The following is a 27156-nucleotide window of genomic DNA, read 5'->3' as shown; positions in this document are numbered from 1 at the left end:
AGACAACCAATAAATACAAATGTTTTTAAAAACCTAAGGTAATAATAAGTGTTAAGAAAGAAATAAAGAGGATAGAAGGTAATAGAGGAAGGAAAGGCAAATTAAAACTACAATGAGATACCACTTCACACTCACTAACATGACTATAATAAATAAGACACACATTAACAAATGTTGGTGAGGACGCAGAAAAACAAGAATCTTTTTAAATTGTGGAATTTCCATTTTCTGGTGGAAATGTAAAATAGTGTAGCCAGTTGGAAAACAGTTTGTTAGTTTCTCAGAAGGCAAAGCACAAAACTACCATATCACCCAGCAATTCTACTTGTAGCTGTTTACCTAAGAGAAATAAGATCATAACCACACAAACACACACAAATGTCCACAGCAACTTTTAAAATAATAAAGACTGGAAACATCCTAAATGCCCATCAACTGGCAAATGGATTTTTAAAAAAATGTATATCTAGGCTGGGTGTGGTGGCTTGTGCCTGTAATCCCAGCACTTTGGGAGGCTGGGGCAGGTGGATGACTTGAGGCCAGGAGTGCAAGACTAGCCTGGCCAACGTAGCAAAACCCTGTCTCTACTAAAAATAAAAAATTAGCCAGGCATGGTGGCATGCACCTGTAATCCCAGCTACTTGGGGGCCGAAGCACGAGAATCACTTGAACCAGGGAGATGGAGGCTGCAGTGAGCTGAGATCATGCCACTGCACTCCAGCCTGGGCAATAGAGCAAGACTCGTGTCTTTAAAAAAAAAAAAAAAAAAAAAAAAGAGAGCAAGAAAAAGAAAAAATGCATATCTACACAATGGTATACTATTCATTAATAAAAAAGAACAAACTACTGACACATGCTATGTCATGGGTGAACCTCAAAAACATGCTAAATAAAATAATCCAGATACAAATCTGTATTATGTGATTCTATTTAAATGAAATATGAAATATCCAGAAAAATTTATAGAGACAGAAAGTAGATTAATGGTTTTCTGGGGCTTAGTGTTGAGATGGGGATTAATATAATGGGCATAGAGATCTTATTTAAGGGATAAAAATGTTCCAAAACTGATCTACGTGATTGTTGCAACACTAAATAAAATGATAACAATCATTGAATTTTACACTTGAAACGAGTGAGTTTTATGATACGTGAAATACAGCTCACTAAGGCTGTTCTGTTTGTTTGTTTGGTTTTTTTTTGAGACGGAATTTTGCTTTCATTGCCCAGGCTGGGGTGCAATGGCGCTCTCTCTGCTCACCGCAACCTCCGCCTCCCGGGTTTGAGTGGTTCTCCTGCCTCAGCCTCCCAAGTAGCTGGGATTACAGGCATGCACCACCACGCCTGGCTAATTTTGTATTTTTAGTAGAGATGGGGTTTCTCCATGTTGATCAGGCTGGTGTTGAACTCCCAACCTTAGGTGATCCACTCGCCTTGGCCTCCCAGAGTGCTGGGATTACAGGCGTGAGCCACTGTGCCCAGCCAAGGCTGTTTTTTTAAAAAAGTGAAAAAAGGGTGAGTGATTTCAAATAGGTTGGTTCAGGAAGGCCTATCCAAAGAGCTGTCAGTTGAGCAGAGACCTGAGTAAGTGAGGGCGTGAACGATGCAGTGATTAGAGAAGAGTGTGTGAGCAAACATACGAGTTCTCAGGGAACTTAACAATTTGGCAGTAACAGAAGACCAATGCTTTTGGAGTAGACTGAACAAGGGAAATGGTGATGGTAGATAAGGTTGGAGGTGTAAGCAGGTGTTGTAGGTCATGATTAGTTTAGATTTTGTTTGAGCATGAAAGAAGGTCACTGAAATGATTTTTCACCAATTTACTTAAAAAAAAAAAAAAACCTCACTGGCTGCTTTGTAGGAAATCAATAGTATTAAGCAAAAATAGGGTGATTGGTTAGGAGACCTCGGAGGTAGATTAGGGTAAAAGTGGTTTAGGCTGGAACCAGTGGTGGTAATGGAGGTGCTAACGATACAGGAACTAAATGAAATTATTTAGGCAGATGGTGAGGGCAGGAGTCCTTGGCAAGATTTCCCTTTTTAACTAAAAGCAGCCCCCAAGTCATTTCTTTTCTAACAAAGAGTGGCCTGAAAAATTGAGCTGCAGACAGAGATAAGCAAGCTGGAAGTTTGCACAGTTGAATGCCGGCCGCTGTGCCAACAGAAAAGGGCTACCTCAGAGCCAGGCATGTTCAACGTGGAGGCTCCATCTTCCCTTTTCTTTGTCACCACGTGCACAGTAAAGAACCAGGTAATATGGCAATGGCCAAGTAAAAAACCCATCCGCATAATAAAAGATTAGGGTCGGGCAGCCAGCTTCTTTGAGTGCTATGCAAATGGCATACCTTGTCCAACCAATCTTTCAAGCCCTGTGTAAATCAGACACTGCCTCCTCAAGCTTATCTATAAACCTCCTGCATTTCACTGTGGAAGCGGCAATCCATTTTCCCCAGGACCCCTCTCTGCACAGAGAGCTCTTCTCTTTCTTTCGCCTGTTAAACCTCCGCTTTTAACCTCACTTCTTGTGTGTCCACATCCTTGATTTCCTTGGCATGAGGCAGCAAACCTCAGGTATTACCTTAGATGAACGATACTGCTTCAGTAAGAAGAGGTTGGATTCTGGAGATATTTGAAGGTAGAGCAGATAGGACTTACCTATATTTATATAGATATATAGAAATATATATGTATATATAGAGAGATATATATGGAGAGAAAAATATATGTATTTCTTTACATCTATATATATAGAATAAGACTTACTTTATTTCTACAGATATATAGAAAATAAAGTATGAGTCAAAAATAGGAATTTAGAAAGGTTCCTAAGTTTTAGCTTGACCTGCTGGGTGAATGGAGTTGCCATCTACCAAGATACCATTAACAGAGGAGCAGTTTTGGCATGGTAATCAAAAGTTTCTTTCACAGCTGTCATGTTTGAAAAGCTAGACCTCCAGATGGACACATGGATTACACAGTTGGGTATATGAGTTCGGAGTCCAAGGGAAGAGGTTTAAGCTAGATAAATACATCTGGAAGTCATTAGCACATAGGTGGCATTTAAACCAAATTATCTGGATGATATCACTTGGGGACAGAAGTCAGGAGAAGGAGAAGGATCTAGCAGATGTGTTTGAGGAGACATTAATGAGGTAGAAGGAAAACCAAGAAGTAGGATGCCTTGGAGGGCAAGTGAAGAAAGCGTTTTAACACAAGAGACTGATCAAGGTCACTGCTCACCCTGACAAGTAGTCTCAGTGGGGTAACAAAGATGATATCTTTATTAGAGCAGACACCAGAAAGAATGAGAGATGAGGAAATAGAGGCAGCAAGTGCAAACAACAAAATTTTGCTATAAGGGGTGGTGGTAGCTGGGGGAAAGGATGTGGGTTCAGGGAAAGGTTTTTTCCTTTTTTTTTTAAATGATGGGAGGCATTTTGAACTGGAAAGAAGCCAACTGGGACTTGGGTGTGATTTGAAGAAGAGAAGATGGCCTGTACCATAGTCTGAGAGTTAAATGGCATCTTTACTGATTATTGATATAATACCCTATGGCTTGCTTATAGTACACTTACACCTGTGTTGTGTGATAGGGAACCTTGCCAATGGAAGCAAATTGGTCTAAGATAGAAGCTTGGTTTTGACTTGATAGCTGCCCATAAGAGGGCAGCAGAGCTAGGAAATTAAAAACAACAACAACAATAACGACAACAACACAGAAAATCTCTGCAAGGTGATCCCCGCAGGGTAAAGACTTTTAGCAAACTCTTTAAAGATATTAAAGAAAGTTCAGCCCTTCCTCCCCAGAGCCTCAGTGCTAAATTCTTGCTTACAGACCCCAAAGGCTGCAGACTTTGGAATACAACTGGTAACATGGCAGACTGTGAGCCCTGCAGGGGAGGGAGCAACTATAAAGCTGACTGAGTGTAAAAGAATGGCTAATACAGAAGGAAGATGTAGCTGTTATATTGAAGCATTAAAAACAAACAAACAAAAAACTAGGCCAGGTGGGGGCCAGGCGCATTGGCTCATGCCTGTAATCCCAGCACTTTGGGAGGCCGAGGTGGGAGGATCACTTGAGGCCAGGAGTTTGAGACCAACCTGGGCAACACAGCAAGACCCTGTTTCTAAAAAAAAAAAAAAAATTTTTTTTACAGGCTGATTGTAAAGGCTAGGACCCTTCTTTCTGCTTCTCTGGCCTCTTTCACTGCACCAAACCACCTGCTCCTGGGCCCAGCAAAGCAATCCCCCTATGAACAACATTTCTCAGCAAGTGTTGCTATGCCTGTTAGTAGCCCCACATGCTACTTCCCCATAAACCATTTCCTCATAAACCATTGCCCACACAAAACACACCCCCTTTAAACTGCTGTTCTGGAACAAATGGCTTTCTTCTCTACTGAGTGCACCTCTGCCCAAGGCTTCCACCCACAAACCATTCTTTCTCTAACGTTCCTGTGCACAGATGGCACACACCTGTAGTCTCAGCTACTTGGGAGTCTGAGGCAGGAGGATCACTTGAGACCAGGAGTTCCAGGTTACAGTGAGCAATGATCATGCCACTGCTCTCCAGCTTGGGTGACAAAGCGAGACCCTGTCCCTCTCTAAAACACAAGACAAAACAATAACAATCAAACAAACTAGTCTGGACCATTGTCATTATGAATAGACTATTTTTCCAGAGTAATCACTGCCATTCACTATCATTCCATAAGCGCCATTGATGCCGAATTCCAGTGTGTGTGGCTACATTTTACCAAAAAAATCTAGTATAGAAGGACCTAATTTATGCTGGGAGGAAGGGAGACACTCATGCTGAGATTGGACCTTTAATGTGAATATTCACAGCAGGTAATATGTACGTAGTGCTTTATAGTTTACAAAATATTTTACATTTTTTGGTCCTTTTTAGTTGTGATAATTATTGAGACCCTCGAGCAAGTATCATTGATATTATTCTCATTTTCATTTTTCTGATTTAAAAAGGCTTAGAGAAAGGTTATCTGACTTTTCCAACATCACACAGCAAAGGAATAGCTAAGCTGTTCCTTCAGGCTCAGGACTTCTATCGCCATACCATTGGATCTACATAAAGAGAGGGGGATGAAGAATGCGTAAAAAGGCATCACGTTTAGGTTGAATGAAAAGTCAGAGAGTAGTTAAGTTTGGTGGTAAACAGAAGATGAAAGGAGGTAGTGAGGAACTGTCTTCTATTAATATTATTATTATCATTTTTTTTTAAGAGATAGAATCTCGTCTGTTACCCAGGCTCCGTGGAATGCAGTAGTATGATCATAGCTCTCTGCAGCCTTGAACTTCAAGGCTCAAGCAATCCTCTTGCCTCAAACTCCTGAGTAGCTGGGACTACAGGCACATACCACCACACCCAGCTAATTAAAAAAATTTTTTTTGTAGAAACAAGGTCTTGCTATGTTGCCCAGGCTGGTCTCGAATTCCTGGCCTCAAATGATCCTAGCACCTCAGCCTCCTAAAGTATTGGGATTACAGGCATGAGCCAACGTACCTGGCCTTATATTATTTTTAAACATTATTTATATAGAAGAATCAAATTTATTCTGTGCAACTTTGGAGAGTTGACTAGGACAGGAGATCCCACTTGATATTAGAAAAAGAGCTCTACAAAAAAGACATTGTTACGTTACATTCCTGAAATGTTGAAATAGGGGCTAGAGGAGTATTTGACAAAGCTGTAGAGAGAAATATTTGAACCTTATGACCTCTAAAATTCTTTTCAAGACATTTTATCTGCAAAAACCTGAATAGCAACAATTATAGTTCCACAACACTCTGGTTCTACAGAAGGAGGGTGGGATGTTACACTGTGCTTTCATGTTTCAATAATTGTGTATCTATCCATGCATGTCCACTTCTGCTTGACCCCACTGAAGTGGGACCTGTGGAGCTGGGGTGCTAGGGCAGAAAGAGTAAGGTCTGTGCCTGATCCTAGACAAAAGTGGAAGCAATTCACTGCTTCATCTGTCATGGAAGGGCAACTCTTTAGCTTAGCAAACTGAGAAATTTTCAGGCTCAACACCAGCAGGAATTTAATTGGCAGCAAGATAGACCTCAGGGGATTGAGGCAATGATTCAGAGAGGATGGGTGGGGTAGGGTTACACAGGAACTTTAGAGAAAGAATGGTTTGTGGGTGGAAGCCTTGGGCAGAGGTGCACTCAGCAGAGAAGAAAGCCATTTGTTCCAGAACAGCAGTTTAAAGGGGGTGTGTTTTGTGTGGGCAATGGTTTATGAGGAAAGGGTTTATGGGGAAGTAGCATGTGGGGCTACTAACAGGCATAGAAACACTTGTTGAGAAATGTTGTTCATAGGGGGATTGCTTTGCTGGGCCCAGGAGCAGGTAGTTTGGTGCAGTGAAAGAGGCCAGAGAGGCAGAAAGAAGGGTCCTAGCTGTGGCCTTAAACACACACACACACACACACACACACACACACCAAAAAGCAAGGAAGAACCCCTTATCCTCTCAGCCAAGATAAGCAAGCACTGTTACCAGTTAGGTGTGCTTACTATGGATTTTATACATTTTAGAGAAAATTTCTAATGCCCATTTGTCCTGAACTTTTTACTTGGAATATCTTTAAGTTTACAGAAAAGTAGAAAGGATTATGTAATGAACACTAGTATACCTCTCACCTAAACCATCAATAGTCAATAATTTGCTACATAGATTTGTTTTCTCCTGAGCCATTTGCAAGTAAATTGCTGCAGACAATTTGCCTATCAGTCCGCTTTTGAATATATTGGCATGCATCTCTAAGAATAAGGACATTCTCTTACATAATAGCATTGCCATTACGAAAATCTTACCTATGAAGATCAACATTAATTCATAAGATCTGCATGTGTGTTACTTATCAGTACGTCTTATTATGAATTCTAAATGCTTTCCCTTTTCTTATTTCTCTAGCTGTCATCTTTGAAGGTAAAACCTCAACTGCCTATCTGGCCAGCCAGGCCAGGCCAAAGTACCTGTATACTGGGTGAGGGGATAAGAAAGACTCTCTCAAAGAGCACAGGAACCTGCAAGCCTGTCAGAGGTCGACTCTCACAGAAGCCCAGGACGCTTCCTTCCTGCTGAGCTAATCTTAACTGCCGACCTCCATGCATTGCTCAGGGCTCCCTCCCTCCCTTCTTCCCTATTTCCTTCCTTCCCTCTCTCTTTCACCAAACCTTAACAGACCATTCTTCTGTGCTAACTTCTGTGCCAGTGTATTAGTCCGTTTTCATGTTGCTGATAAAGACATACCAGAGACTGGGAAGAAAAGGCGGTTTAATTCGACTTACAGTTCCACGTGGCTGGGGGAGGTCTCACAATCATGGCAGAGGGTGAAAGGCACTTCTTACTTGGAGGAGGCAAGAGGGAATGAGGAAGATGCAAAAGTGGAACCCCCTGATAAAACCATCAGATCTCGTGAGACTTACTCACTACCATGACCAAACCATATCAGCCAGTATCTGCCATCCCAAGTGAACTTAGTCTGTGAACTCAAAATAGTTCTGGCCAGGCACGGTGGCTCATGTCTGTAATCCCAGAGCTTTGGGAGGCCAAGGCGGGAGGATCATGAGGTCAGGAGATAGAGACCATCCTGGCTGACATGGTGAAACCCTGTCTCCACTAAAATACAAAAAATTAGCAGGGCGTGGTGGCGCGTGCCTGTAGTCCCAGCTACTAAGGAGGCTGAGGCAGAAGAATGGCTTGAACCCAAGAGGCAGAGGTTGCAGTGGGCCGAGATCGCGCCACTGCCCTCCAGCCTGGCAACAGAGTGAGACTCTGCCTCAAAAAAAAAAAAAAAGAGTTCAGAAAAGGCAGAGTTTCTTCCAGCGAGTCATTCCTTGGCTCTGTGACCCACCCTTTAGGAGCATCTTGCAGATGGACTGGCTTGTCCACCTGGTGGCCCTACCAGGGTATATGGGCTTGGCATGGAAAAAGCCTCTGCTCTTTGGATCACTAATATTATCTTGATCATCATCATTACCTGACCAGAGCACTAGACACAGTTTCATGAAGAGAAAGCAAACCCTTTCATCCTGAAATTTTAACTCAGTTGCTCCTCCCATGGGGTGATTCTTGGTGCAGGGGAGATATCGATCTGCAAACTGAGGGGCATTTGTGTCTACCTTCTTGACTTAGGTGGTTTCTGTTTTGTTTCTCGTTATGGTTGTTGGCTGTCCCTTCGAGGTGGTTTCTACTCGTCAAATGTGAAAATGAAAGTCTGTGAGCTAATTTTAACATGTCAGACATCTTACTGGAAACCACACTTTACTCTGAATAAGGCTACAACATGCTAACTAAAACTAAGTTTGTTTGAACTATTCAAACCATTGTGGTCATCTCATTCTTACTAAAAACTCTTTTTTGGTAAGTTTTATTTATTTATTTTTATTAGTACAAACGGGAAAATAAAGTGGTGATTCATAGGTATAAATATTATATGGCAAAATTTCTTCAACACTTGAAATTATTAGTACCACCTGAGAATTAAATCAGGTCAAATCAGCATTTGGTAAATAGTAGTCACCATTTGTAGAATTAAACCATCCAAACTTCTAATCTATCAACTAGGGCTAAAGACTCACACACTTCAGCTCTTGGGACCAAAATGCCGGCTTCAGGAAGCATACTTATTTTAGCCTTGATACAATGATGGCATAATCAATCAAGTTGTATCTTGCCTCTTTTCTCTCACCTAAATTTGACTCGTGTTATTATTTATTGCAGACAGTTTTGCAAGCTGTCTTTAATCCTATCTTGGAACTAGGTGGAGTATAAAAGAATACAAGTCAACAAACATGCTAATGCATTTTAAGAAGGAGATAGGAGAGTTTGGAGATTGGAAAGGGAAATTCTAAATTTTGAGAATTGCTTTCTGCTAAGCCATCATTGTCCAGGAGTAAGACACTAGCTCAGTTCTTAATTTCAAGTCACAAACGTTTTCCCAAGCTTATCCTGGCCCGAAGGAACTGTGGCGCTGCTGACCACTGATGCTCACCAAGCAATCATCTGCTTGAGGTTTGGTCTCCCACTTGAGTCAGGGAGAGAATGCATGGGGCAGGTTTATTTTCACTGCACATATTTTTCAGTGTAGATCTTGTTCCTAGTTTTAACTGGTGATTGGTTGCTGTGGGTCAGTCTCATGAAACTGAAAAACTCGCCAGACACAGTGGCTCATGCCTGTCATCCCAGCACTTTGGGAGGCCGAGGCAGGCAGATCACCTGAGGTCAGGAGTTCAAGATCACCCTGGCCAAAATGGTGAAACCGCATGTCTACTAAAAATACAAAAATTAGCCAGGTGTGGTGGCGGGTGCCTGTAATCCCAGCTACTTGGGAGGCTGAGGCAGGAGAAGCTTGAACTCGGGAGGTGGAGGTTGCAGTGAGCCGAGATCACGCCACTGCACTCCAGCCTGGGCGACAAGAGCGAGACTCCATCTCAAAAAAAAAAGAAACTGAAAAACTCAGATAAGATCAAGTTTGCACCTGTAAGTTGAGGATAAGATCCAATGTATCTTGGATAATTGTGCGGCCTCCACCTCCTGAAACCCTTTCTGGGTGGCCATCTGGCTTTTTTGGACATGGTCCCCCATATACATTTGTTAAGTTACAACTATATCTTAACAAATATTTATAGGGACCTATGGGGGCTGGCAATAATAAAAAGGGTCTAATAGGTTGGGCAACCCCATCTCTACATCTCTACAAAAAATTAAAAAATTAGCTGGATATGGTGGCACCCGCCTGTACTCCCAGCTACTTGGGAAGGAATTTTAAAAATTTTATTTAAAAAAAGGAAAGAAAAAAGAACCCATGATGATCAAAAGATTAGAAGCTACCAGTTTAGCTGGTATATCTTCTTCAGACTTTAGAGGTTTTGTCATTTGGATTGAATGCAGTTCCCACTGAAACTTATTTGGCCTCTATCTGAAGTTGAAATATCACATAGTGACAATTGTTTGAAAATTTCAGCTCCCTTCTCCTGCCTCCTCTTCAGCTCTGAGTATTTCCACTCCCATCTACTCATGGCAGTATCTGGCCACTGCCAGGCCAGAAAGGGATCAGGAAAAGGCCAGTGTGTGGGGTAAGGCTGACTTCCAACACTTGAGCTAGCACAGAGCCACTGAGCATTTCCCTCCCTAGGGCTCCCTCTTCCTCAAAACTGCTAGTGTTTTGCAGATCCTCTCTCAAAACAAAAGAGGAAGTCAGAGGTGGAGCAGGGAGTGGTTTGAACTACCGGTTTTACTGGAAAAGGATTCCTGTCCCAAACCTCAAGAGCAGGTTCTTCGATCTTGGGCAGGAAAGAATTAAGGACGGGGCGCAGAGTACAGTATAGTTAAAACAGTTCCTTAGAAATTACTCTATTACAGAGTAGGGCATCCTCAGAGAGCAAGAGGAGGAATGCCCCTACTTTAAATGTAATGCTTGCTTGTATAGTATATTAAGGTTAAGAATAGTTTACTTTGGGAGGCCGAGGTGGGCAGATCACGAGGTCAGGAGATTGAGGCCATCCTGGCTAACACAGTGAAACCCCTTCTCCACTAAAAATACCAAAAATTAGCCGGGCTTGGTGGCGGGCGCCTGTAGTCCCAGCTACTCGGGAGGCTGAGGCAGGAGAATGGCGTGAACCCGGGTGGTGGAGCTTGCAGTGAGCCGAGATCGTGCCACTGCACTCGAGTCTGGGCAACAGAGCCTGACTCCGTCTCAAAAAAAAAATAGTTTACTTTATTATAAAGGCTTGTGATCAAGTTGTGACAGGCTATTAGTATTGTTATTCTCTGGTGTAACTATTGATTTCAGCAATAATTTATGAGTGTAGTATTATCTTTAAAGTGAAACCCATCTTTACTTTTATGTATTTATTTGCTTACACCTTCACCACCACAAGAAACCCTCCCACCCACCTTTTTTTTTAAGACAGAGTTTCACTCTTGTCGCCCAGGCTGGAGTGCAGTGGTGCGATCTTGGCTCACTGCAGCCTCCACCTCCTTGACTCAATCCTCTTCTATCCTCTGGATTCTCTCACCTCAGTCTCCACGCCCAGCTAATTTTTATTTTTATTTTTTTATAGAGATAGGGTTTCACCATGTTGCCCGTCACGTGTGTCCGTGTGAAGAGACCACCAACAAGCTTTGTGTGAGCAATAAAGCTTTTTAATCACCTGGGTGCAGGGAGACTGAGTCCGAAAAAGGAGTCAGCAAAGGGAGATGGGGTGGGGCTGTTTTATACGATTTGGGTAGGTAGTGGAAAATTACAGTCAAAGGAGATTGTTCTCTGGAGGGCAGGGGCAGGGGTCACAAGGTGCTCAGTAGGGGAGCTTCTGAGCCAGGAGAAGGAATTTCACAAAGTAATGTCATCAGTTAAGGAACGAACCGGCTGTTTTCACTTCTTTTGTGATTCCTCAGTTGCTTCAGGCCGTCTGGATACTTATACGTGCAAGCTTGGGCTCAGAGGCCTGACATTGCCCATGGCTGGTTTGAACTCCTGAGATCAAGCAATCTACCCACCTTGGCCTCCTGAAGTGCTGGGATTACAGATGTGAACCACCATGCCATCCAAGAAACCCATTTTTAAACTAAGAATGCCTTTTTCCATTAACTCATTTCCTCAACCATAAACATCTTGTGATTAACAGTGCCCAATTTCCTGGGAAAGTAACCCAGCAGGTTTGGCTTCATCTGGCCTTTATTCAAGATGAGTCACTCTGATTAGGACACCTCGAACACTGGTGCAAAAACCCAAAACCAAACAAAACTGCCTGAACTTACTCATTACCCCCTTCCTTACGAAGCCAGCAGACTTCCTTTTTGTAATTTCCTTCCCCTTCAAGTTTCCTTTCCTTTCCCCTTCTTTCTTTTTTTTTCATTCCTTTTTCCTTTCCTTTCTCCTTTCCTCTTTCCTGTCCTTTCCCCTTTCCATTCCTTTTCTTCTCTTCTCTTCTTTTCTTTCCTTTCTCCCTTCCCTTCCTTCCCCTCCGCTCCCCTCCCTACTTCTCCCTTTTCCCTCCCTTCCCCTCCGTTTCCCTTTCCTCCCCTCCTCTTCCTTCCTCTCCCCTCCCTTGCTTTCCCTTCCTTTTCCTTTCCTTTCTTTTCCTTTCCATTACGGAAATTTTTAAACATGCACTGAAAGTAGAAAGAAGTGTATGATTAATCTCCAAGTGCCCATTATGTTCAACTTCAACAGTAATCAACATTTTGCCCATCTTGTTTCATCTCTTCTCCTTATTTTGTTATTTTTACTTATTTGTTTATTGCTGCAGTATTTTAAAGTTAATTGTGAGTTTATTTTTAATGGAGTCTCTGTCTGCCCATGGTACAACTTGAGGCTGGGCAGAGGAAACCAAGTACGATGAGTCCAGCGCCTCCGCCTGCCTCCCTGGCTCTCCATTGCTGCCTCACGGTTGGAATCAGGTGCAAAAGCTATTTCACAACCCGATATTTATTCTTCTCATAAATGTTGTTGACTACCTTCATTGTTCCACACACTTTGCTTGGCACTGAGGACAAGAAGAGAGATGGCATAGGAAGCTCTCAGCTCAGTGTGATGGAAGATAAGTAAAAGGGCAATCCTGATAGTTTGGCCTGATTATTTCCACAGGTAGAAGAGTTTTATTTACCATATAGGCCTTCTTAAGTTTGCTTTGTAAATCTAGAGCCATATACTATTCACAAGGCCACAGAATGAACTTCTTTCTAGAAGTTTCCTTAAGAAATCTCAGACTGACTTTTAAAAGCCTCTATTATTTGCTATTGTGAGGTTAGAAAAACCAAGCTCAAGAATCTCTTTCCACTAGATTTTTACCCACAGTACCTATATATTTGGATGAATTTCTTTCTTCTCAAGGTTCTCATATTTTCTTAAAGTTTCTTACCTGCCAAGAAGGTAAGGAACCAAGAACTAGGAAGTGACCTTCCTCACCTCCTGCAAGACTGCAACTCTGTAAGCCAGATCCCAGGTGGGTTTTCCAAGAGGATTTTGTAGGCATTGGCTCATCAAAGCTGATTAAATGAGCACCATTCTCAAAAGTGACATTCTGGCCCACACCTTGGTTGTGTAACTGTTTTTCTGTTATATCCTGGTAAAAAAGAGAAAAGATTCTTGCTGAACCTATTCAGATAACTATACTGTTATAAAAAGTAAGAAAGGAGGTAAGAGTTTCTGAATGCTTAATTGGAGTATGTGGGTCAGTAAGAATCAGTTATCATTTAAAAATGTTTATTTTTGATAAATATTTTAATTTTCAAAAGCTACTAACTTATGAATTAGAGAGATTTTAAGAAGACAGGAAAAAAACCTTGTTTATATGTTCAGAATAGAACATTAAAACAACATCAACATTAAAGCAGAACTTTAAAACAATATTCCACACAAGTAACTACAACGTTTCTTTATCAGTTCATTCAGTTTTACATAATTCATTCTTATTCTGTGGAAACTTGAGTTAGCTGTCATGAGGCAGTTTTTTTCTAAAAAAAAAAAAAAAAAACAACTAAAATGAGTTTTGGAAATCTGGAGTCAGTCTACAGGTTTGATCTAAAAAAAATTTTTTTTTTTTTTTTTGAGATGGAGACTGGCTTTGTCACCTGGGCTCCAGTGCAGTGGTGCGATCTCTATTCTCTGCAACATCCACCTCCCAAGTTCAAGTGATTCTCCTGCCTCAGCCTCCCAAGTAGCTGGGATTACAGGCCCCCCGCCACCACTCCCTGCTAATTTTTTTGTATTTTTATTATAGACAGGGCTTTGTCATGTCGGCCAGGCTGGTCTCAAACTCCTGATCTCAGGTGATCCACTTGCCTCGGCCTCCCAGATTGCTGGGATTACAGGTGTGAGCCACTGCACCCAGCCTGATCTAAAAATTGTCTAAATGATGTTAGCTCAAAAGCCTATATCCAAGTATATGCTTTGAAGTATCAATAGTTTGAAATATCTGGTACAATCGTTTTTCATGAGGCTTTGAGACTGTCCTTCTTTATTGAAGACATAAATTTTGGCCTGTAATTTATAGCATAGCCTTTAGGCAAACATTAGAGTAAAGCAAAAACTATCTGTAGGTGACAGAGCTTTAAAATGACTGTGGTTAGTTTATTACCAATAATTTTCAAATGTGAAAGGTTATGCAGGCTCATGATAAGAATAATGCAACTTACAAATAAATTTGGTTATTTCTTCAACATATACAACCAGATTATAAAGTCATCTCCAATAATTTTTAGATGAAATATCTCTAAAGATAATGATTAAGCCTATTTCACAGAAGACAGTGAATATTACTTACACTGATAAAAAATGTTTGAACTTTTTTTTTTTTTTGAGACATTCTGTTGCCCAGGCCAGAGTGCAGTGGCGTGATATTGGCTCACTGCAGCCTCAACACTCTGGGCTCAGGTGATCTTCCCACCTCAGCCTCCAAAGTAGCTGGGACTACAGGCACGCACCACCACACCCAGCTAGTTTTTCTATTTTTAGTAGAAACAGGGCCTTTCCATGTTGCCTAGGCTGGTCTCAGACTCCTGTGCTCAAGCTCAGCCTCCCAAATTGCTGGGATTACAGGTGTGAGCCACTGCACCCGGCCTGAGCATGATTTTTATCAAGGATGACACCCAGAATATCAGAGAGCTGGCATTTTTTCTAGCAGAGGTATAGGCTGTGAAAAAACAAAGAACTTCTTGGCAGGAGTGATTCCTAGGTTAGATGTGATTTTGGGGAGCTTCTTTTGTAGACTGTTGGTTCTGGAATTTTCTGTTGCACCAGAGTGGCTGTGGTTTAAAGGTCCGTATGTTATTAGCAAAACTCTTGCAAGGTTGCAGAAGCTGCCCAAGTCACTCAGTTAGAAAAAACAAGACATAATGTGATAACTCCCCCAGAGAGTAATCCACGGACTGAACCCATGGCTACCATGTTCAGGCCCTGAACAGGTAGAAATCTAGATACAGGAACTACAATTATTAGAGAGGCGGAACAAGGATCGTAAGAATAAAGTAGCAGGCAGAGTTAAGAAGGGTTGGGTTCTATAGATTGTGAGCAGGTTTGTGTAGTTCATTTTACAAATGTGAATTGTGATTCTTAATAATAACTAAAAATACCTATCTTGTATATTCAAGATTGTTTTTGGAATCACTGGTAACCAAATGTTCTCTAGGTCCGTGAGGAAATGATTTCAACTGGAACACATTATCAGGGTCTTGGTAGACGCTAAAAAAGAAAAAACAATGGGTGGAAGTCAGCAGATCAGGGCCTCATTCCCGTTCTGCCATCCGCTACCTGTGTGGCCTCAGGTGAGTCACTTAACAGCTAGAGGCCTCAGTTTTATTGTAAAACCAAAGGTAATTTGAGACCTTTTACTTGATGGGGAAGTTGTGAGGATCACATGAGGTTACTTATGTGAAAATGAACTAAAATGTAGAGCCATCCGTTTAGGTCCCCAGAAAGCCCAAACAGCACTTTTATATGAATGAGAAGAAAGGCTCTTCCTCCTGGTGAAGTCAATTCAGTGCTAGTTTGTACGGTTTGGTTACAGAGTATAGGTTAGATTTTCATTTCTATTTACCCCCTTTGCTGGCTGCCCTTAAGCAAAGCATAATCTTCAGAGATGTTTCTGTAAAAAGAATTATACTACATAATATCGTAAGAAAGGCTTTTCTAGCAAGATGTTTAATAGGCTAGGTCCCTCTGTGTTTGGTGGGTAGACTGACGCTATGATCTGCACACAATTGAGCCCTCTGGGAGCCTGATGGAAGACCGTGCTTAGATACTGGTTCATCTCAAATAACATGGCAGTTGCTGAAAAAGTGCCCCCTCTCCCACCACAGACTTTGTTTACCTGGTGGGCATGTGAAAGACAAAAACCATAGGAAAAAAGATAATGGCTTCTTTGGGACCCACAACAGAGGTTAATTCCTTATTAGAAAAGCATTGTTCAGTATTCTTTCCCTTCTGCTGTTCTCATGTCTCGCATCCCAAGAGAGACCTCATACCTGGAAAGCCTCCATCCCACAGCTGGGCTGGATTCTTATATCCAGTCAACTGGAGCAGCTGCAATTGCAGAATTAAGGAAAAAACTCATGTGTGCACAGTGTAGCAAGACCCTGACCATTACTGATTCTTTCAAACCACTAGTTCTCAACCACGTCACCAGATCCAACATTTCATAGCAAACATGTTGTTTCCCTTCTATTATCCTGAAGTGTAATTCATAGATAACATAACACATTTACACACATAAACCCAGGTGATCTATTCTCAGTCTGAGCACTCAAACTATTGCTGTTAACAAATATCTTCTTTCACTCCTGCATTATGTTTTTCCTCTCTACTGTGTCTTTACTATCAACAAACAAGCTATTATTTCACCCATCTTGAAAACAAAACAAAGTAAAAAAAAAAAATCTTCTCTTGACACTGTCATCCAGTCTCATGTCTTTAGGTACATAACCATATGCCTTTATGTCTCTCTATGTCTCAAATTTATATTTCCAGACTAGACTCTTCTGAACTCCGGATTGCTATATCCACTATGTCCAACTACCACTTGACATTTCAACTTGCAGTTTTTTTTTTCTTTTCTTTTCTTTTTTTTTTTGAGATGGAGTGGAGTTTTGCTTTTCTTGCCCAGGCTGGAGTGCAATGGTATGGTCTCGGCTCACTGCAAACTCCATCTCCCAGGTTCAAGCGATTCTCCTGTCTCAGGCTCCAAGTAGCTGGGATTACAGGTGCCCTCCACCAAGCCAGCTAATTTTTGTATTTTTAGTACACATGGGGTTTCACCATGTTGGCCAGGCTGGTCTTGAGTTCCTGACCTCAGGTGATCTGCCTGCCTTGGCCTCCCAAAGTGTTGGGATTACAGACCTGAGCCACCGTGCCCTGCCAACTTGTAGTTTCAATAGATATGTTGAACTTAACGTCAACATGGGGTTGAGTTGGGTGGAGGAAGATTGCAAAGATACACACCAAAATGTAAATAACAGTAGGATGAGGGTCTTGTGTGTGTATTTGTGTGTTTCTATATACTATTATGTAAAACTTCTATAATGAGCATTAACACTTTGAAAAACTTTTTATTTCGAAATAATTATAGAGTCACAGAAAGTTGCAAAGATAATACAGAGAGTTCCCATCTACCTGTCAACAGTTTTCCCCAGTGGTTATAACTCACTTAAAGAGCACAATATCAAAACCAGGAAATAAACATTAGTGTGATATGTGTGTGTGTGTGTGTGTGTGTGTAGTTAAAAGTCATTTTATTATGTGTTGATTCCTGTAACCACCACTGCAATCAAGATACAAAATTATTCCATCACCACAAAGATCTCCCTGGTGATACCTCTTTGTAGTCACACATATATCGCTATCCCAATGATCCTGCAACTATGAGTCTGCTCTCCATGTTATGTAAATGGAATCATACAGTACATGGCTACTTGATGATACATTTTTTTCACTTAGCATAATGCCCTTGAGATGTATCTAATTTATTGTGTGTATCAATAGTTCACTCCTTTTTACTGCTGAGTCGTATTCCATGGTACATGTGCCATGGTTTGCTTAATGCGTCACCCACTGAAGAACATTTGGTTGGTTTCCAGGTTTTGAATATTATGAAGAAAACTGCTATCTTATTTCTGTACAGGTTTTTATGTGAACGTATGTTTTCATTTCTCCAGGTTAAATGCCAAGGAGTGCAATTGCTGGGTTGTATGGCAAGTATATACAGTTAGACAGAAGGAATAAGTTACAGTGTTCAATGGCACAGCAGGGTGACCATAGTTATCAATAATTTATTGTATATTTCAAAATGATTAGAAGATTTGGAATGTTCTCAACACAAAGACAAGATAAATGCTTGAGGTAATGGATATCCCAATTACTCTGATTTGATTATCAAACGTTGTATGAATGTATCAAAACCCCACAAATATGTACAACTATTATGTATCAACAAAAAAAGGAATCTGACAAACTATTTTACAAAGTGGCCATAACATTTTATATTTTCACCATTAATATATGCATGTACCCAGTTTCTCTGCCTCCTTGCCAGCAGTTGGTATTTGCGCTATTTATTCTTTCAGCCATTCTGATAGATATGCAGTGACATCTCGTCACTCCAGATCTCTGAAGTTCTCTCTGCAATTCTGTCCTCTCTGGTACTGTGCTCTGTGAACTCCAGTTGCCTTGGCTTCCGTGGACCCCCAGTTTTATCTCCTCAGCTCAGGAAGACTGGCAGACTCTGCCTGGGTCTCCCTCTCTGTGCCACAGCCTGAAAACTCTTTCTAGGAAATAAGCTGGGAGAATTGTAGGGTTCAGTTTTAACATCAATCTTTTCTACCTCTATCTCTTCACACCTATCTATCTGTCTGTCTACCTACCTATCATTTATCCACCATCTATTTATTTATCATAAATTTTTCTTAACTACAAGCCAGGGGTTTTAGTATCAGAACTGCTATTAGTTATCTGTAGCATTTGGGACATTAACTTACTTGAGCCACTTCTTTGTTTGTGAAATGAGGTTCATCTTACATCAGCCTTCTCATAATTCCTTCTATGAGATTCCGGGATACTGGTTGACTCTTCTAGAAGATACAGTGAGAAGTGCTGGTAGCTACGGTCCTTAGTATGTGCTATTTCTAAACAGGAAAGTGATACTGATTGGGTGGGTAATGAGCATGTGTTGGTAATTGCTGTGTAAGAGCAATGACAACAACAACTAATACATTTAGCCTTTTACATGCAGTGTCTTATATAATATTTACAACAGCCCTGTGAAGTAAGTGCTACTATTATCCAAATTTATTCATTTTTTATTTAAAAAACTTTTTTAGTATTACAAACCATTTTATGTCCAAGAACGATTCAAATTTAGAAGATGAGAAAACTGTAGCTTAGAAAAAGAAATGAAAATGAAAATTAAAAACCTGTACAGTCTAAAAGTTATACTTATGCAGACTTAGGTCCTTTCTTTATATTTAATTAAAGGTTAATTTCAAATGATCTGTAGTAGTAACGAAACACTTTAGTTATAAAGAAGCAGGTGATGCGTGGTTGTTGAATACATTACCCCTGCTGACCTCAGACTGCTACTGGGCTCAGCAGATAATTCTTGATTTTCTTTTTGCATTGCAAATAGACCTCATCAGAATAAATGGGCAGAATAGACACCAAAGAGGGCTAGCACAAGCAAATGTGAGGGTGAAATGCAGCAAGTGCCTTGCAAAAGGAAGTGCTCAATACTGGTAGTTGGTGTTATTGTTCTTATTGCAAATTATAAACACCAGCACTGCAAAAAGTCAGCCCAGTAGACTTTGTAAATCACAGAAGTGGCTCCTAGACCACCATTTGAAAACTTCTGCCTGAAGGACTGAGGAAAACATCTTCTTTTAATTTTTTTTATACCACAGTTTAAGAAAACATCTTCTTAAAAGATCGTGTTTATGTCTACAGAGGATTTTTATAGTGCCTTAACAGTCTCCAGAGTGATTTTAAAAATATTATCTCATAATGACAATTTCAGCTAAAGAAGTGAACTTTAGGATCAACATTGTAACCCTCCTGGTTTTATTCACCCAGACCATAGGGACTGATAATGATAGTGCTGCTTTGGATAGTCTCCTATCTAGGGCTAAATGATCAGATTTGCAAAATCTGGATATTCTTATGGGAATGTGGTTATTGGCTGGGGGAATGGAAACAGGGAGTAGAGAGTGGAAAACTGGATAAAGTTATAGGTAAAGACATGTGAAAACCCATGATTGTCTCAAATACTCTAAATCTTGTCATAATACACTTGTAAAGTGTGAAAAGCAAAATAATCATGTTGGAGAGATGGCCAAATAAAGGCCAAAGATCTTGACACTGTAGAAATTATAGGAGAGGATTAAAGGAAGTACATGTGGCAAATATAAGAAAAGACTAAACTTGAAATTCACGCACAAGGTCAGGCTGCATAAACCACAGGATAGTGGGTGTAACTCAGGAGCGGAACAATTGATCCATGAAACAAAACTGTCTGCAGTTTCCCAGGCTGGAGACATTTCCTGTCTTGGATGTCTGGATCTGTCTCGGTGCCCAAATAGCCTCACTTCAAAGTGTTTGTGAGAACAGAAAGAATTGGCTGAGTGTGTTTGTTCAGTGCTAGGCGGAGGAAGTGAAAGGGGGAGTGGGTTTAGGAAGTAAGTATGTGTTTAAGAGCACGTGGACCACCAGAAGATAACCATTTTTCTTCGGACTAGCAGCCAGAGCACTGCTCACGAAGAAGGAAACCCTGGGAGGGAAGAACTTGGGGAACGAGAGGACACAAGAATCTCTGCAGCTGCTTATGTATGTAGGTAAGTCACAGAGGTGTTGGGTGCCTCAAGGAACAACATGAAAGTCCTCTCTCTTTTTTATTTTTTATTTTATTTATTTATTTATTTATTTATTTATTTATTTATTTATTTGAGACGGAGTCTTGCTCTGTCGCCCAGGCTGGAGTGCAGTGGCGCGATCTCGGCTCACTGCAAGCTCCGCCTCCCGGGTTCACGCCATTCTCCTGCCTCAGCCTCTCCGAGTAGCTGGGACTACAGGCGCCCGCCACCACGCCCGGCTAATTTTTTGTATTTTTAGTAGAGACGGGGTTTCACCGTGGTCTCGATCTCCTGACCTCGTGATCCGCCCGCCTCGGCCTCCCAAAGTGCTGGAATTACAAGCATGAGCCACCACGCCTGGCCTCTTTTTTAAAATAAATAATTTTTTTAAAAATTTTCAACCTTACAAAAAAAATGCCATAATAATTCAGGGAACTCATGAATATTCTTTATCCAGATACATTTTTTTTAAAACTTCCCTTATTTATTTATTTATTTATTTAGAGATAGATTCTCACTACGGTTGCCCAGGCTGGGGTGTAACAGTTGGATCATGGCTCACTGTAGCCTCAACTTCCTGCGCTCAAACCATCCTCCCACCTCAGCCTGCCGGGTAGCTGGGACTAAAGACGCACGCCACCATGCCAGGCTAATTTTTTTGTATTTTTTGTAGAGACGGGGTTTCACCATGTTGCCCAGGCTGGTCTCAAACTCCGGGACTCAAGTGCTCTGCCCGCCTCGGTCTCCCAAAGTACTGGAATTGCAGGCATGAGCCACTGTGCCCAGGCTCCCCTATTTATTTTTTATCATTTTCTTTCTCTCTCTGTAAACACACACATGTATACATATCTGTATATCTATATTCCGAAGCATTTGAGAGTATATTGCACACATTGTGCTCTTTTCCTCCTTAATATTTCAGTGTGCATCTCCTAAGAAGGATATTTTCTTAAATAATCAGGGTACAGTTTTACATTCAGTATATCAAACACATATATACAGTGATTCTCCCTACCCAAAGTTTCAGTTACCCATGGTCAACTACGGTCTGAAAATATTAAATGGCAAATTCTAGAAATAACCAATTCATAATTTAATGTTGCATGCTGTTCTGAGTAATGTGATGAAATCTCTCACTGTCTCACTCCATCCTACCTGGGATGTGAATCATCTCTGTGTCCAGCGTAATCATGTTGTAGACACCACCCACCCATTAGCTACCTAGTAGCCGTTATCAGATGCACTGTCACGGTATCTCAGTGCTTGTGTTCACATAACCCTTATTTTACCTAATAATAGCCCCAAAGTGCAAGAATGATGATGCTGGCAATTCAGATATGTGAAAAAGAACCCGTGAAGTGCTCCCTTTGCGTGAAAAGGTGAAAGTTTCTCAACTTAATAAGGAAAAGGGGGGAAAAAAAACATATGCTGCAATTGGTAAAATCTACAGTAAGAATCTTTTATCTGCAAATTTTGAACAGTATATTGTTATAATTGTTCTATTTTATTAGTTGTTAATATACATTGTCTAATTTATAAATTAAACTTATGTAGATATGTATGTTTTGGAAGAAAACAGTGCATATAGGGCTTTAGACATTCACTGGGGTCTTGGAACATATTCCCTGTGGATAAGGGGGACTGCCATAATACTCTTATCTACTGCAGAGATCATAATTTTATCAATTGCCTCAATAATGTTCTTCATAGCAATTTTTTTTTTCTGGCAGGGAATGTGTCTCTTTGTTAAGGGGATGAGACTGGCCTAGCAAGACAAAGATGCACGCTCAGCTCTCCTTAGGATCTTCTTTTTTTGAGACAGAATCTCACTCCGTCACACAGGCTGTAGTGCAGTGGCACCATCTTGGCCTTCTCCCGGATTCAAGCAATTCTCGTGCCTCAGCCTCCCCAGTGGCTGGGACTACTGGTGCATGGCACCATGCTGGCTAATTTTTGTATTTTTAGTAGAGATGGGGTTTCACCATGTTGGCCAGGCTGGTCTTGAACTCCTAACCTCAGGTGATCCGCCTGCCTCGGCCTCCCAAAGTGCTAGGATTATAGGCGTGAGCCACCAAGCCTGGCCTCCTTAGAATCTTTATGAGTAGGGGAACCCCTAGCAGGTCAATTGTTTGATTTTCTTTGGTTTCATTCTTATTCCATTTCTTCCCTGAGAGTATAAACCTAATCAGCAAGACTACCCAGGTGTTAAGAGATCTTTAGTAGTAGAAGGAATCTGGCTTGACAAGATGTAGCTTTAGCAGGGGCCTGAGATGTAAAATTGGATGTCTTCCCTCCAGCCTCAGCTTAGGAGTAAGAATGGACTGTGGCACTTTTTCTATTCCTTTTTATCTTTTGTGGGGAAGGTGGGTAGCAGGAAGAGTAATAGATACTTGAATGAGCAAAACCAAATTTGGGTTAAAAATAAAGAGATGGTCTTCTGTGGTAAATCTAGTCCTATATTGAGAATAAGGCTTTCTACAAGAATTTCCCTGAAGGAGAGTGTGACACTGCACACACTTGTCTTCTCAATCATTCTCTGGTTATTTGGAACAAATTTCTGTTTAAGAATCAATTGATGTCAGGGGCATGGTGGCTCACACTTGTAATCCCAGCACTTTGGCGAAAGTGGGATGATTAATTGACCACAGGAGTTCGAGACCAGCCTGGGCAACATAGCAAGACTCGTCTCAAAAAAAAAAAAAAAAAAGAGCTGGGCATGGTAGCGTGTGCCTGTGATCCCAGCTACTTGGGAGGCTGAAGCAGGAGGATCACTTGACCCTGGGAGATTGAGACTTCAATGAGGTATGATGGTGCTACTGTACTCCAGTCTAAGTGACAAAGCAAGACCCTGTCTCAAAAGAAAAAAAAAAGAATCAATTGATGTCAGCTTTCCTCACTGATTTCCCATATGTAAGTTACCTCAGAACTGCTTCCCCTGGTCATCTTCCTACCCTTCAAGAGAAGGAATATGAGGAAACTTCCACATTTTATTACACAGCAACAGGGAACGTGGTGGGGAGGAACAAGAGAAATGGGAAAGGAAAGAGAAATCACTGCCTTGAAGAGGGTAGAGTAATGTGGAGAAGAGAGAGGAGACCCCAAATGCAATGCTGTAGGGCTTAGGGAGACTACAGTCTCTACTAGAGCCAATTTTGATCTCAAAGTCACGTTCTTCCATTCCCCGCTTCCTCTCCAGGCAAAATGAAGCTGAATCTGGTGCAGATCTTTTTCATGTTGCTGATGCTGCTGCTGGGCCTGGGGATGGGCCTGGGGTTGGGGCTTCATATGGCTGCAGCAGTCTTGGAGGAGAGTGATCAACCGCTCAACGAATTTTGGTCCAGTGACTCACAGGACAAAGCTGAGGCCACTGAGGAGGGAGAGGGCACCCAAACCACAGAAACGCTGGTGCTTGGCAACAAAGAAGTGGTGCAACCTGGCTGGCCAGAAGATCCCATCCTCAGTGAAGATGAGGTTGGAGGAAACAAGATGCTCAGAGCCTCAGCTCTCTTTCAGAGCAACAAAGACTATCTTAGGCTTGACCCGACAGACAGAGAATGCAATGATATGATGGCACACAAGATGAAGGAGCCCAATCAGAGTTGCATAGCCCAGTATGCATTCATCCATGAGGATCTAAACACAGTCAAAGCTGTCTGTAACAGTCCTGTCATTGCCTGTGAGCTCAAGGGGGGAAAATGTCACAAAAGCTCCCGACCTTTTGATTTGACATTGTGCGAGCTGTCCAAACCAGACCAGGTCACTCCTAACTGCAATTACCTAACTTCTGTTATAAAAAAGCACATTATCATATCCTGTAATGACATGAAGCACCAGTTGCCAACTGGACAATGAAGCAGCTCTCATCTTTTTTTCTTCACCTTCTCCTGTTCCTCTTCCTCTTTTACTTCTTCTTTCTCATGTAGTTCTCCTGATCTTAGGTATTATGCAGATGTAATTCTTCCTTGCCTTATGGGTCACCCAACTTGCACTTTGTTCCTAGGATTAGAGATGGTAGAATAAGGTGATGATGCCTAGTTTCTCTAAGCTCTCCGTCTCTCCTTTCCCTTACCCTGGAAAGGAGTAAGAGAAGAGCTGCTGTAGTCCCTACTGTAGTCCTGGCCATCCACTTGTTTCCTGCTCTGAGTTTGTCTCTGGATGTGGACTGGAAGAGTTTAGTGTATCCTTTACCCATGTTCTTCCCTGCTACCCACCCTGAGCCTCTACACCAATTACATAAGACTCAGGTTTTGCACAACTGCACATCTCTATTGTGGATGCAGTTAAAGTGATTCTATCTGAAACGGCTTCTGGGGGACCATGTGGAACAGGCTTCCTTTTCTGAGCTTGGAAAAATTTAGGGCCTAGGTTTGGGGGTCTGCTGGGGAGGTGGTGTGGTGCTGTGGATCAAGATAGAACATGGGCTGGAGCAAGGATAAAACTCTTTTTTCCTGACCCTTCACTGCCCTTTTCTCTTTCTTCCCATCTTTTACTACCAGCCTCCTTGCTTTGCTTCTTGTTTTCGTCTCTTACCTTTGCTTTTGTCCTTTGCTTCTTTTTCTCCTTTATTTTCCCTGTTCTCCTTTTCCTCTTCTTTTTCTTTTTGGGCCCTCCCTTCTCTTTATCTGGATCCTTTTAGAGATTCAGTCAGCCAATACTGATCACTTATGCTATGTTGTTCCTATAGTCAGTTATACAAGCAGATGTTAGTCCTATAGTCAGAGTTTGGCACAGGGAGTTAGAGGGGGTTGGTCAAGAGAATGAGAAAAAGAGAGAGGAAAAGAGAGAAGGAGAGAGTGAGAAATCTTTTTTGAATTATGTCCAGAAGCAGAATAGTGCCATATGAGGTGCCCAGTAGATGTGGAATGAATGGGATGGGAGAGTCTTTTTCTCATTTAGCATCGTTCCGCTCTCTTGCTCTAAAGAACAAGAAAGTGAAAGAATAATTTCAGCAGAGAAGGTATCAAACTTAATCAAGGAGAAGAGAAGCTGTGTGGCTGGATACATAGAAGATGCAAGTGGCTGCCCTCAGCCTATTTCCTCTAAATTCAAATGAGAAATAGTGTAGTTAGTCATGCATAGGGAGGAGGGGAATCTGAGAACATAGCTGTTAAGGATTCACCGTGTGACTGGATTTTGAGATTTCCTTCCCCTAGAGTTTTTCTCTGCTTCACATTCCTAGACTATTACAGACCCAAGTCAGGGACATACATAAATGGGAGACTGAAGGGAAGAACGGTTTGCTTTACTCTGTCCTGGCTTGCATTTTCCTGTTCTTTCTTTCTTTATTCTCCAGTTTACTTTATCCTTCCTGTTTTCACAGATAGGCAACCACTTTAGTATCCTTCCCTGATTCAATATATCCCTTATACCTCTGACTCACTTCCAGCAATAACCTCTTAGGGACAGTGTTGTCTCCCAGGTAATTCTAATAATAGTGGACAGGAGGTATGTCTCCATCTGTGGGCTGTCCCGATGTTTTAGAGGTGGTGATGAAGTGGTGAAAGGTGATGACCCAGCCAAGGCAGATTCCTATGCTTCCTGAGGGCGAATCCCTCTCCGGGGAAAGAGATAGAAGATTATCTAAGCCAAGGGGGAAAAAAATGAGAAATGGGATGGGAAGAGGGGAAAGAAGAATAGGTGTCAGAGAAAATCGGCCATGTTAGCGATCTGTCTGGTAGGTAAACCAAGGATTTAGGAATGAAATGTGAAAGGTCTCTATTGTATGAAGTGAATTATTAAGAGAATGGAATTAGCCAGGGATTAAAGCCTATATTCTCAAGTATTCAGATGTGGCTCCATCCTCTTCAGCTTCCATCCAGCTTCTCTCCCCAAGGGTTCCGGCACTGTTTGATGAGTATGCTCATCTCCTCCAGGTCTTCACTTTGGGCAAATCTCAGTGGTCATGTTTTTTGTTTTGTTTTGTTTTGTTTTTGTTTTTTTGTTTAATCTGACCACGTAGACTATCTCAGGAAAGCAGTTTACAAAATACTCTACAGGCCTCTAGTGGCTCAAGCAGGAAAATATAGCTTCCATGGCTGATAACAGGGTGACAAGGCATTGTGGGGACCTCACCTCCCAGGGACAGAAAATTAAGTCACTGTAGCTCAAATTCTGCCTCATTCACAGGACTTTCACCAAGTCTTCTAATTCCAGTGTAGCTTCCTCTCTACACTTCCAGGATCTATGTTGAGCCCGTATGACAGAACCCCAGTCCCTTATCTACAGTACCCAAATCTCTGAAGCTCTGAAAACAGAAAGTTTTTTTCAAAGTGGCCCCAAAACTCATTTAAATATGACACCTGACTAGATTGACAATGTGAGGCTATTTATCTTCTTTATTTATGCTATGTGACCATTACGTATTTCACTGTGGAAATATCACTGTGTTTTGTTATGAGTAGGCCCTTCTAAGAGTGTGTTAGTCATATATGATATAAACATACACACATTAACATACAATAGTGCTTTTTAAAATCTGAAAATGTTGGCCAAAATGCATTGGCCCCAAAAGTTTCAAGTAAGAAATTGTGGGATCTATATATACTATTTAATTAGCCCTTAATTAATTTGAGTATACGGGATAGGATCCTAGTTAGGCCACTAGCACCTTTGTGGAAGGATCTATATTATAAGTTTCTTCTATATTCTTCATTGACACATTTATTAATCAATGACTATCTACTTATTGGCCAAGAGATGTCTCCTCTACTGTTTGGAAGACACTCAAATATTGTCTTCAGAACACTCTGTACAAGTTTTTGGCCAGGTGTAGTGGCTTATGCCTGTAATC

The 27156-nt window shown here is 41.4% G+C and overlaps 1 protein-coding gene across 1 annotated transcript; it reads left to right on the top strand.

Annotated features, from left to right (window-relative positions):
- Positions 1-20231: 20231 nt before the first annotated feature.
- Positions 20232-26955, top strand: RNASE10 (ribonuclease A family member 10 (inactive)). Its single transcript, XM_032179428.2, has 2 exons — positions 20232-20344; positions 23563-26955. Exon 2 carries the CDS (start codon positions 23568-23570, stop codon positions 24216-24218), a length of 651 nt encoding a protein of 216 aa, XP_032035319.1. The 5' UTR covers positions 20232-20344; positions 23563-23567; the 3' UTR covers positions 24219-26955.
- Positions 26956-27156: the final 201 nt, after the last annotated feature.

Source organism: Hylobates moloch, unplaced genomic scaffold (genome assembly GCF_009828535.3).
Source record: "Hylobates moloch isolate HMO894 unplaced genomic scaffold, HMol_V3 SCAFFOLD_16, whole genome shotgun sequence".
Taxonomy (NCBI): Eukaryota; Metazoa; Chordata; class Mammalia; order Primates; family Hylobatidae; genus Hylobates; species Hylobates moloch.
Note: the sequence above shows the minus strand (reverse complement) of the source record. Positions and strands in the feature narration are given on the sequence as shown.